The 12474-nt window shown below is 48.7% G+C and overlaps 1 protein-coding gene across 2 annotated transcripts in view; it reads right to left on the bottom strand.

The window, feature by feature from the left end:
- The window catches only part of MAPK4 (mitogen-activated protein kinase 4), a 52484-nt gene extending 40372 nt beyond the window's left edge, over positions 1-12112 (bottom strand). For both annotated transcript variants that reach the window (XM_049620002.1, XM_049620001.1), the window contains exon 1: positions 11567-12112. In XM_049620002.1, the coding sequence (XP_049475959.1) occupies positions 11567-12112 (546 nt within the window). The remainder of the gene's footprint in view (positions 1-11566) is intronic.
- Positions 12113-12474: the final 362 nt, after the last annotated feature.

The raw sequence follows: 12474 nt of genomic DNA on the forward strand, positions 1-12474 counted from the left end.
AAGTGAATTGGTGGTGTTTGCCCACATCTGATTTTTGTGCATTTAAGAATTAAAGTGTCACAGCTGGTCACGGAGCTTGCATTAGGCTTTTTTACTTTAGGAGGAGTTTAAAATTGTACTGAGGTGAAAGGAGAGGCTTCTGGGACGCCGGTGTGGCTCAGTCGGTTAAGCATCCAACTTTGGCTCAGGTCATGATCTCACGGTTCGTGAGTTCGAGCCTCGCGTCGGGCTCTGTGCTGACAGCTCAGAGCCTGGAGCCTGCTTCGGATTCTGTGTCTCCCTCTCTCTTTGCCCCTCCCCTGCTCATGCTCTCTCTCTCTCTCTGTGTCTCAAAAATAAATAAACTTTAAAAAAAAAGAAAAAAGAAAAAAAGAAATGAGAGGTTTCTGTAGACAATGTCCCTGAATCTCAACAAGGGACTTAGCTAAATCTCTTAGGACATCGTTGTGGACAATGAAGAAACAGATCAGATAACTATGCAATTATGTGAATTCACAACTGGTTGGACAGCTATATCCAAAGAATGCTGGCTTAGGGTCAGCGTCACCCTGGAGGGAGGAGGTGGCTAGTAGCCAGGAGTCTAAGTGTCTCACCTAATCTCTTTAACACATTTTAAAATCACTGCTATGGGTGAAGTCCTAGAAGACTTCTGGGTTTATAAATTTACAAATTTATAAATTTAATTTAAAATTTATAAATTTAATTTAAAACTAAATTAAAACTTATTTAATTTTTTAAATTAAACGTATTTAATTTAAAACTAAATTTAAAACTAAATTAAATTTATAAATTTATAAATTATGAAGTTGTAAGGGATAAACTGATGTGATAAAACAAAGATCCAAAAAGATCTCATCAGGTTGGAATATCTGCCTAAAGCCAACAAGATGAAATCTATCAGGGATAAGGGTAAAGTCTTATATTTGGGTGACAAAAATCAACTATATATAAATGTAAAGTAGAGAATACCGAGCTTAACTGAAGTCAGTTGGCTACAAGCTCAGAATGACGCAACAGTTGACATAGCTGCCCCCAAAAAACCCCACTGGCAGCACGGACAGTAAGTCATTTATGGAGCAGAGATGTCACACTCTCAGGGACTCGGCTGGCTAAATCACAAAGTATCTGTTCTGAAAGACACATTTTAAGAAAGTGTATGACAAGTAGAAGGAGGTCAATGAAAAGATCAGGTAGTGTGAGCTCTGGCAACATTATCATCTAAACAGCCACAAGGCAGTGTAGCCCAGTGGGTACAGCATGGCTTCTGAAGCCAGGGGCTGGGCTTTGACACCCAACTCTGTCATTTACTAGCTGGTGACCTTGGACAAGTTACTCTCTGTGCTTCGATGTCTTCATCTATAAAATGGGGACAACAGCAGCACCTATCATCATCATCACTATTATTACTATTATTATTATTAGGCTGTTACAAGGACTAAATAGGATAACACCCGTCGAGCACTTAGAACAGTTGCCTGGATATGATGATATGAAAACAAAGGGCTTCTAGGCTGCAGAGATTTAAAGGGGCAGGATGGACGACCTTTTCAAATATGTGAAAGCTGCACTGAGGAAGAGAAATCATGCTTCATTCTGAGAGGCTCTTGAAGGCCATACTCGATTCAGTGGAAAGGGAGGGACTTGGCTTCTTCATTAGTCAATAAGCATTTAATGTGCACGTATTTGGGGTCAGATACTATGCTAGGCGCTAGGAATACAGTGATGAATGAGATACATATTCTTTCCTAAGGGCCCAGATGGGGAAGAGCCATGTGACTAGAGAATCACAACAGGATGGGAATAACTGCTTTAGGCCTCTGGAGGGAGGTGTGATTGACTGTCCCCTGGGGAGCTGGGCAAAGCTTTGACGATGTGGGGCTGTTGAGCTGAGTCTACAGGGATAGTAGGAGTTCGTGTGGGAGCAGAGGGAACAGTGTGTGGGACCAGAGCTGTCACCGAGTATGGGATTATCCAGTGAATGGTGATGTTACAGCACAAAGTGGGTGGGGTGGCAGGAGCTAGAGATAAGGCTCAAAGAAGTGTAATACTGATGGAGAAGGTCCGCCAAGAAAGATGGGATAATCCTAGCAGTCCTCCCCCTGAGCCTATTCTATACTGCTGTCTTCTCAACAGGCAACCAACAAAGGCTGATTTAAGAAATGACGCTTAAGGGCACTTGGGCGGCACAGTCAGTTGTGTCCGACTTTGGCTCAGGTCATAATCTCACAGTTTGTGGGTTTGAGTCCCGCATCTGTGCTGACAGCTCAGAGCGTGGAGCCTGCTTCGGATTCTGTGTCTCCCTCTCTCTCTGCCCATCTCCCCTCACTCATACTCTGTCTCTCTGTCTCTCAAAAATAAATAAGCATTAAACAAATTTTTTTTTAATTAAAAAAATTAACATTTAAAAAATTTAAAAAAAACACACTACACTTAGGAGAAAATCAAAAAGGATTTGACTCAATTTTCCAATCATTCTTCTGCAGTATAAAGACAGGAATAAGACAGTATCATGTCCGAGACATTTACACTCTGGGAGTACCCAAGTGGAGGGACAAGAACAAGGCCTGGGGCAGCTGGGACCCTCCCCACCAGGCTGAAGATACCTTGTGAAAGGGAGTCCCTTACTGGCACATCCACTCAGGTATAAAGGGAAGGAGGAGCGCATTATTCAACACTTAGCCCCCAGGCTTTCTGCTTGATTTCATTGAGCTAAGGATGTAGAGATAAGTAAGTCATCAACAGCTCCTTCAAGGTGTGCTTATGATCTTGCATTAAAGGATAATCAGTCACACAGAGCATTACATCATTAAATGTGAGGGCTGTCTGCTTCTGGCCACAAGGCGTGACTGGTGCTGGATTTGCCCTCCTATCGTAAGCAATGATAAAACCGGAAACACATAAATAGTAGATGTTTTCAGGCACTGGACAATGGGCTGAGCAGGATCCCTGAGAGAAGGGAAGAAACACATAAGGTGAACTTCATAGCTGCCCTGGCCCTCTGTCTGAGTAGATTTCCTAACCACAGCACAAGGAGGGAGGGTGAAGTGGATGTGGTTGTCCTTGTGACCTGGGGAGGGAGAAACTGGAGTCTGGGGCTGCTGAAGCATCTAGAGCTGGCAGGGAACTGGAGAGGAAGGAGCTTCAATAGGGTGGGAGCCCCAGAAGGTTGTTGTTGGTGGTGGTGGGGGTGGTCCTGCATGGACCTCTGGCTGATGGCTGTGCTGCACCTACCCAGGGCGAGACTCTGGCATGGGCTAGCAGAGAGCAGCTACTGTGGGACCTAGAACAAACCAAGGACAGTAGAGGTTATAGAGACACTGGATCCATAGGAGTTCTAGCCTAGCCAGAGGGGAACACCAGGCATTCCAGTGAGACAACAGAAAGGCCAGGTCCCGGGAATAAGGACCGTGCTCTAGAGTAAGGGTTATTCTATTCCTGCCCTATCAAACTCTCAAAGCCTAAAACCAAGCCTTAACAAAACTAAGGAGAAGCATCAGTAAATTAACTGCCTGCCAGAACAAAACCAAAAATCAGTGTTGAACTCATTAAAGGAAGACAATATAATTCAGGATCCCTTTCAGAGTACCAATTGCACTATCCATGAATAAGCAAAAATTACCAGAAATGGGGTGAAGAATGAAAATGTGACCCAAATTCAGGAGAAAAAAGGAGTCAATACAAAACAACCCTGAAATGTCCCAGGTTTGGAATTAGCAAAGACTTTAAAGCAGCTATTATAAATATTTCATGGATTTAAAGGAAAATATGATCTCAATGGATGAAGATGGGGAATCCCAGCACATAAATGGAAACTATAAAAAAAGGAGCCAAATGGAAATTCTAGAATGGAAAAGCACATTACCTAAAATGAAAAATTTACCAAATGAGCTTAATTACAAATTAGAGATGGTAGAAGAAAGGGTCAGTGAAGTTAAAGACAGAACCAGAGAAATTATGCATTCTTTAAAAAAGGACAGAAAAGGGGTGCCTGGGTGGCTCAGTCGGTTAAACACCTGACCCTTGACTTTGGCTCAGGTCATGATCTCACAGCTGAGTTTGAGCCCTGTGTTGGGCTCTGTGCTGACAGCTCAGAGCCTGGAGCCTGCTTTGGATTCTGTGTCTCTGTCTCTCTCTGCCCCTGCCCACCCCTCAAAAATAAATAAACATAAAAAAAAACCAAAAAGCAAAAAACAAAAATGAGAGCAAAATTGTGGCACCCGGGTGGCTCAGTCGGTTGAGCATCCAAGCCTTGATTTCAGCTCAGGTCATGATCTCACGGTTTGTGGGATCGGACCCTGCATGGGGCTCTGCACTAACAGTGCGGAGCCTGCTTGGGATTCTCTCTCTCTTCCCGTCTCTCTCTGCCCCTCCCCCGCTCAGGCTCACTCTCTCTTTCTCAAAATAAATAAATATTTTTTTTTTAAATGAAAGCAAAATAAAGACTCTTTCTAGATAAAGAATTTGTCACCAGCAAACCTGTGCTACATGAAATACTAGCCCCTCTCCAGCATCACTGGCAGGAAGCAGACTTCAGCTGTGACGTGAGCACCAAGTGAGGCAGTAGGCTGCTGTGGAAAATAAGGAGTCAGCTACTGATCCCTTTACACTTTTTTTTTTAAGTTTATTCATTTATTTTGAGAGAGAGAGGCAGAGTGCAAGCAGAGGAAGGGTAGAGAGAGAGGGAGAGGAAGAGAATCCCAAGCAGGCTCCAACCACGCTTTAAGCACAAAGCCAGATGCGGGGCTCAAACCCACAGACCGCGAGATCATGACCTGAGCTGAAATCGAGTCAGATGCTTAACCAACTGAGCCACCCAGGCTCCCCTGTTCCTTTGCACGTTTAATCAATAGCTCAGCCCAGTGAGAGGCAGACCTAAAGGCACATGAGACAGAGTGAGCTCTGAGATGGCAGTGAGCATGGCCGGTATGCACCCATGCGGCTAGGCCAGAGGTAGAACAATGAAATACCTGTAAGCTGGTTGGGAGACAGGCACTGCTCCAGGCCCCTGATTTCCTCACTCATCACTTTGGCCTCACTCCCAGATACTCCTAGATCTCGCTATGATCTGGCAATAAAGGGTCAATTCCTGGCAAGCAGGGCACCTCCGGGACCCTGCCTTGGGCCTCTGGCCGGCTTCCTTTCCAATTAGTGGTGCCTGGGCCATGCCAGTTGTTAAAGATTTTTAATACCGCCCCTGGAACTAAGTGGGGTTGCTTCCCAGGAAAGGAGGCCTGGGTATGAGGCTCTGGGAGTGGGCAGAGAGGACCCCAGGAGGCCCAGGGACAGAGTGAAGACCAGCAAGTAGGGGTGGGGGGCTCAGTGGGCAGGGGAAGGGAGGCACTGAAAGCCAACCAAATTAGCTTTCCAAGTTGGCCTGAGTGTTCAGGGACATTTGACTCTCTAGTACAACCTCTGTTCTAATCCCCGAGGTCATGTTTTTCCCTTTTAAAAAGGGATATTTCATAGCCTTTTAAATAAATCTTTTCAGCTCCACTGATTTGGAATAACATGCTTAGCAGCTTAAGAACTTCTAGCTGGGCCTTCAGCAAGTTGTCCTCCGACAAGCCCATTTTCTCATGAAACGCTGGCCTCCCAATATGGCCGGGCCTCTCCGGGGCCGGCACTGTGGACCCTAGGCCTATTGTGGGGTCCCGGGCAAGCCCTTCCTCACTTCCTACCCGCAGGACCCATGCCTCATTCCCTACAGCTGCAATGGGGACATCATCCAAAATCTAAGCCCAGAGAACAAGTGGACACTCTCTTGATCAGCAGCAAAGACCCTATTTTAGGCACAGAAATGAGCATTCCTCCTCTGAGTTTCAGTTTCAAGGGAATCATGCTTTAGGGGGGCTTTCTGTGTGTTCTGCCCAGGCAGACGGGAAGGTTATATTGGCCTAGATAGACAAGAAGCCATCAAAGGAAGGCAGTGGCCAGGAGGTGGGGTTGATCAGCATGATTAAACCAGCATAAACACAGCCGACAGAAGCTTGGTGCAAAGCCTTTGCAAGCTGGCCGTGTGTGTTTGACATCACGCACCCTTCTGCCTCCTTTGGGACCTTGAACCACAAGCCTAAACAAACTACTGAGCCTTCAATCTGCTGAGCCTTCAATCACTCAGTCTCACTGAACTGTGAAACCAATATCTGTTGTTGAATAACATCGAGGGAAGTAGCTTACACCAGAATGAAAAGGGCACGTTTTCTAAAATCATTGCCCATATCACCTAACTATTGTGAAAATCACACCTAAATAGAACCAACTCCTTTTGGTGTTGATCCGTGGTTCGTGTAGCTTTCTACCAAATGTGAGGGACGCTGGGCAGGTGGGCAGTTTCCAGGGTACTGTGATGGAGGCCGTAAAAGTCATCCTGCCTAAAACAATCTTCAAAATTCCCTGTCACAGTGCCTGATATCCTCACCATTAACAACCCCATTTACTTAAAGTATCTGCTTCAAATACAACCCCATCATCTAGGAGTTCTTAGCCTTCTTCCTAAGGGCTAAAGTTTGAGAATATGGCTGCGGGAACCAGCAAACTCATCAGGACCATCAGCTTTCTGTCCACAGCCAAGCCATTCCGTGTCTTCAGATCAGTGGTTCTTGAGAGTTAAACCGGCACCAGAATCACCCAAAGCCTTGTTAAAATGCAGCTTTCAGGGCCCCACCCCGAGTTTCTGATTCGGTAGCTCTGAGATGGAACCAGAGACTTTGTATCATTGTCAAGCCCCTAGGTGAGGTAGATGCTCCGGTCCAGCACCCGCTTTGAGAATCCGTCGCTGTGCTATCAATTTGTAAGGCATCTCTAGGAGATATGTAGGCAAAGTGTGAACACGTTCTGATAGGGAATGGGGTATTAGGACAGAGGGCTCTGACATAGAAAGGGGTCGGGGCCCAAAGGCAGGCCAGCCTAACAGAAAACTCAAGACTTTCCCAAGTGATACGCCAAAACACAGGAGCCACTGGCTCTCCAAATTCTGATGAGCCTCTTACTCTTGCTTTCTTTCCTGGGTATTTTCTGCCTACTGCCCCCTGAAAGTCAAGTCTGCTGGCCATACCCCGGCAACCCCAGCAAGGGGTGGCTCCTTTCCCTAGCCACGGGTGGCCCCTCCAGGACAAACCTGTGTTCACACAGCTCATCTGGCTGTCCGCATGCTGCAGGCTCCCGGGGGCTCCAGACACTTCTTGGAATTTACACAGGATTCAGTGAAGTCTTAAACAACATTTGTTTTCCTCTTTGGAGATCATCTACTTCCTAATAGGATAAATTCAAAGTTAAACATGCTCTGACCCTTCAGCAGCCTCTTCTCGATACGAACAACAAGGAACTACTCAGCAGGCTGGCTGAGGAGGTGGGCAGAAAGGGATTCACAACAGGAGCAGAGGCTGGGAAGCCACCTTTCAGGTAGGGTCTCATGACTCCCCCTTTGGTCAGGTCAGGAGATGGTTCCATATTTCCGTGCAGGGGAAACCAAGACCCGAATGTCTGCGTGGTGTTATCATGGCATCTGCTGGGCATATAGTTCTGTTAGTGATTTAGCTCTTCGTACATATGAAAGCACTCTGATATCTTCCACTTTCATTTGACTCTAAGAAGAATCCTATGAAACAAGCAGAATGGGAATGACCCTATTTGACAGAGAAGACAACAGAGAAGAGGCACAGAAAAGCCAGCAGGCGTGGAGTTGAAGTGTGTGCATTGGCCACTCATTGTGAGGTCTTGAGTGGGTCTCCTCCCCTTCTGAGGCCTCGGCTTTGTCAACTGTGAAATGAAGGGGACGGACGAGGTGACGGCAAGGTCTTCGTACAGATCTCATACTCAGGAATGAGCTGCACAGTGAAAGATTTGCCTGACGTCACACACATCAGTGAGGTGAATAACAGTGACACAGGAGACACGTGCTCCCTGTGCCATTGAGAAAGCCATTAGCGCACCCCCACTGTCACCAGCTGTCATCTCCGTGACAGTGTGGACTAACTGGGAACTCCAGCTGTCCTCTGGACCCGGCAAAGGCTGAGACCCCCTAAGGGAGGAAGTGTAGGGGAGACCCAGCATGCTCCCTGACTGTGCCTTAAGCCCCAATGCTGCCAGCTGATCACTGGAGAGGAGAAGGCCATCTGGGTTGGCACCTCCTTTACCAGACAAACTCAGCGGACACTTCCCCCATGGCAGGCCCTGCGCTAGATGAGGGGGTGTGGAAGTGAAGGAGACTCACTGTCCACCCAGGAAGAAGTCACAGTGAGGAGAGTGAGACCAGGTGCTGCGTACTGCTGGGTGGGTCATGCTTAGCCAAGGGGCCCGAGTCCAGCTGCCAGTCAGATCACAAAGCCTGCCCCTGGCCCTGGGCTGAATCAGCCTGCAAAAAGGATGCCCTTGTATAACCCACACAAAGGCACTGGCTGTGGCCCAAATAAGCACAATCTTCTTCAAGGTGAGTGCAGAATGCATACTACTTCAGGAGGGGTCCAGAGACACACGTCTGACCCCAACCAATCCTCTGGCTGGAAGAAGTACGTGTTCTCTTTCTGAGAGTCAAACACTCTAACCACATGGAATCAATGAACCCAACTAGCTTCCTATCTGGAACGTGCTGGTAAATGCCTATTCTCCCATCTGTTTGAGACAGTCAACAAGATCAACAGGGCCATGTCTCAGGAGCAGCCATCGGACTCCCTGGGGAAAACAAGATGAACACAACGCGCCCTCAAGAACCAAGGGGCTCTCAGCCAAGGGGAGCACAGAAGAGGCAAACACAATGACCCACAAGACAGAGCAGAGAATGCTAGATGCTAGAAGGTCCAGGTAATGGGATGGGGGAGAACTGACATGGGAGTTCACAAGAAGGAAAGATGAATTCCCACCGAGGACCAGCAAGCCTTCATGAAGGAGATGGTGTGTGGAAAGGCCATGCATTGAGATGCGAGAAGGCCCACGTTCTAGAGCCCCTCCGGTCAGTCAGCCAAATAATCTCAAGACAGCCGTTGCTCTCCATTTTAAAATGGACCCTTTGCCCTAAGTGCCTCACAGCACTTTGGGGATTAAATGAGAACTGATTTAAGTGCATATTAGGTAAATAAAAGCACCAAATATAAAGCTTTTGTCATCACCCAAAGAAGAATAAGGAGGAGACTAAAAGCCGACAGTGTATGAGGGAGAAGGGGTGTGGGGGACACCGGCCAAACGCAGGGCTCACAACTGGCTCCAATGATTTTTTTTAACCACCCACAGCTAATTTTATTCAAGAGACTCTAAGGAGAATAAGTCAGAACATCTAAATTTCTTCGGCATCAGGAAAATGAAAAGTCCCAGCCAGAGCGGTGTCTGCCCATCCCTGGGGGACAGGAGCACAGTCACTTAGAGCTGGTGGCTGGTGAACGTGGGCCTGGGCCCGGTGTGCTCAGCAAACACTCACTGCACAAATGGATGGGCTCCTTACTGCTTTCCAAGGGACTTTACATCCATGCTGTATTTTGATCTGTAACCACAAGCCAGTGGGGCAGAAGGCATATATTATCATCCCATCAACAACAGGGGAACCAGGGCTCCCAGAGGAAAAGGGACTGTCCGTGTCCCTAGACAGCAGGTGTCAGAGGGGAGCCTGGACCCCTGCCTCCCTGCTTCCTCACACCCCGCACCTAACAAGTGTTACTACAGCAGATCTTCACCCCCACAAATCACCTTCCCTGACGTTAGCAAAGGTCTTCTGAGTGCTGTTCAGAGCATGTTCCCTGGAATACATCATGTAATCAGACCCTTTCATCTAGGAAGGTCCTAGCTTTGCTCCCAAAGGTACTGGTTTATTCCAATTCTGAAAGTGGTTTTGCGCATCCCAGAAACAAGTATCATGGATTCTATGGGCCTTTTACCAAATAAGAATTGATTTAGGTTAAAACCTTCAGTTTGATTGTTTGGAGTCATTGCTTCTTAGAAGCAAGTGAAGGTACAAACAGCAAAGGGCATGGGGCGCCTGGGTGGCGCAGTCGGTTAAGCGTCCGACTTCAGCCAGGTCACGATCTCGCGGTCAGTGAGTTCGAGCCCCGCATCAGGCTCTGGGCTGATGGCTCGGAGCCTGGAGCCTGTTTCCGATTCTGTGTCTCCCTCTCTCTCTGCCCCTCCCCCGTTCATGCTCTGTCTCTCTCTGTCCCAAAAATAAATAAAAAACGTTGAAAAAAAAAATTAAAAAAACAAACAAACAGCAAAGGGCATGAGGAAGGGCTTTGTTTCATTTTGTTTTTAACCGTGGATATTCTTGCCTACAAAGTCAGCTATCAGTTTTGACAGATGGCCTGGCCACCGGAAGGGGGACAGGGGGCAAGTTCGTGGTTAAGGTGACGGTGAGGAACCCAGCCAGCTGGGCTGATTCGGTCGGGGTCTGAAATCTGGGCTGGAGCCCAAGTTCCAGAGGGTGAGGGTGGGACAGGGAACCCTGCCCTTCCCCCTCCCCCTGGACACCCTCTCACCACACCTGCAGGACAGGTCAGTGCCTTTCTGGGAGTCTGTGACCTTCTGGCTGCCAGCAAATAAGGTGGCAAGGGAAAGCAGAGGAATGAGGCCTCAGGGAGAAAGCTGAAGCACGTTCCAGGTCAGAGCTACCCTCCCCTTTCGTGACCCACCTCAGCCCCTTGGCTGATAACAGTTTATGGCACACCTACATCCTAGGGAGTGTTTTCATTCTAATAAAAATTCATGGTTCAAGGCTTCTGGCAGAAGGCTGGTAATCACACCCACCCCACAGCTCTGTTGAGGGATGTCTTGTGACATGTATTCAGCAGCTCCCCTAAAGCGGCAGGAACCAGGGGTAGGGGGAATACAACTTCAAAGGACTCCCAGCTCCTGAAGGAAGCAGTGGATTAGTTAAGAAGAGCGGCCCGGGGCCTTGAGAATGAGTGTCGATATCTCCATCAGTGTGGCTGGGTCAGCTATGTCTCTGTGGCTGGTGGAGACGTGGGGTCTCAGGACCGTCTAGACACCTGTAGCTTCAGTATGGCCCCGAGGGGCCAGGGCATCATGGGACCTAGGAGAGCTGAGCCATTAGCTAGACAGTGTATACTGAAGATTCGTTTATCGGGTAAACTGTTCGTGCCCTCTGTCCACGGAGAGAGAGAATGGGACACAGAGCGCGAAGAGGAAGCAAGCTGAACTGGAGCATGAGGCTGCTATGGTGAGGGGCGTCCTGAGCGGACAGGAGGGAGAGGTGGTATTAGGTGGATGGCAGGGATAAGAGGATGCTAGAAGCAAATTCACCAACCACACAGTTTTGAAGCCATAGAGTTTAGAGCTGGAAGAAATCTGACAGATCATCTAGTCCAACCCTATCTTGTGCAGCTAGGAATTCTTGGTCACGGCCATGGGGCAGAGCCAAGACTGAGAACCAGGCCACCAGCCCCAGCCCCTGCTTGGCCAGCAACTGCTGCTCAGGCCAGTGATCTTTCTGGCACCCTCCAGCCCCTCCCAGGTACGGACTCTAGTCCCCTGATTCCAGCGGAGCTAGGAATACCCGTCTGAACAGCTGTGAGCACTCTGGAGGATTCTGTGGACCACCCATTTCTGCCATTCCAGCCAGACATACCTTGTGTGAATAATGCTGGTCAACGATCCTCGCCAACCCGAAATCCCCGATCTTGAGCACGAGGTCCTCCGTGCTAATGAAGATGTTGGCGGGCTTCAGGTCCCTGTGCAGCACGTTGGCGGAGTGGATGTACTTGAGCCCTCGGAGCAGCTGGTACATGAACAGCTTCGCGTGTTCCTCTGTCAGCGTGCCCTGCTCCAACAGGCGTGCCAGGTCGGTCTCCATGTACTCCTGGACAATGTAGGCCACGCTGAACTTGAACAGCTCGCCCTGCAGGTCAGTGCCCTTGGGCCCCAGCACCTCGTACACCTTCACGATGTTGTCATGGTCCAGGCGCCGGATGATCTTGATCTCCCGGAGCGCATGCTTCATGCTGCGGGAGTCACTCAGGGTGATCTTCTTCACAGCCACCTTCCGGCAGGCCCTGCTGTCCACAGCTGACAGCACCAGCCCATTGACACCAAAACCCAGGGGTTGGAAGTCAACGAAGCGCCCACCAAGGTCATACCCATAGACACTGGCGATGCAGTCGCCCTTCTCGGCCATTGTTGGCTCAGTGGTCAGGGTCTGCCCGTGTGGTGAAGGGGCGGTCAAAATCGGCCAAGTCCCGGGTAGCGGCTTCCCCAGCACACCTCATTCTGTCAAGTCCCAAAGCCGAGGGATGCCTCTCCTCGCGCTGATGTCGCTGCCACCGGCTCCCTGGAGACAAGAGTGGCATATGTCCATGCTTGCTGAGCTATCGAAGGAGAAGGCTCAGACGGTTTTCTTAACTTGCACTGGGAGGGCTGTCTGCCAACTCGTCTGTACCCTGAACTCTCCTCGAAGCTTAGAATGGCTCATGCTTTTTTAAAACGTAGCATCTTGGAAAGAAAAACCAGTCTCATCATCTATGTGGATGTAAAGTTTTC

Source organism: Panthera uncia, assembly GCF_023721935.1.
Source record: "Panthera uncia isolate 11264 chromosome D3 unlocalized genomic scaffold, Puncia_PCG_1.0 HiC_scaffold_8, whole genome shotgun sequence".
Taxonomy (NCBI): Eukaryota; Metazoa; Chordata; class Mammalia; order Carnivora; family Felidae; genus Panthera; species Panthera uncia.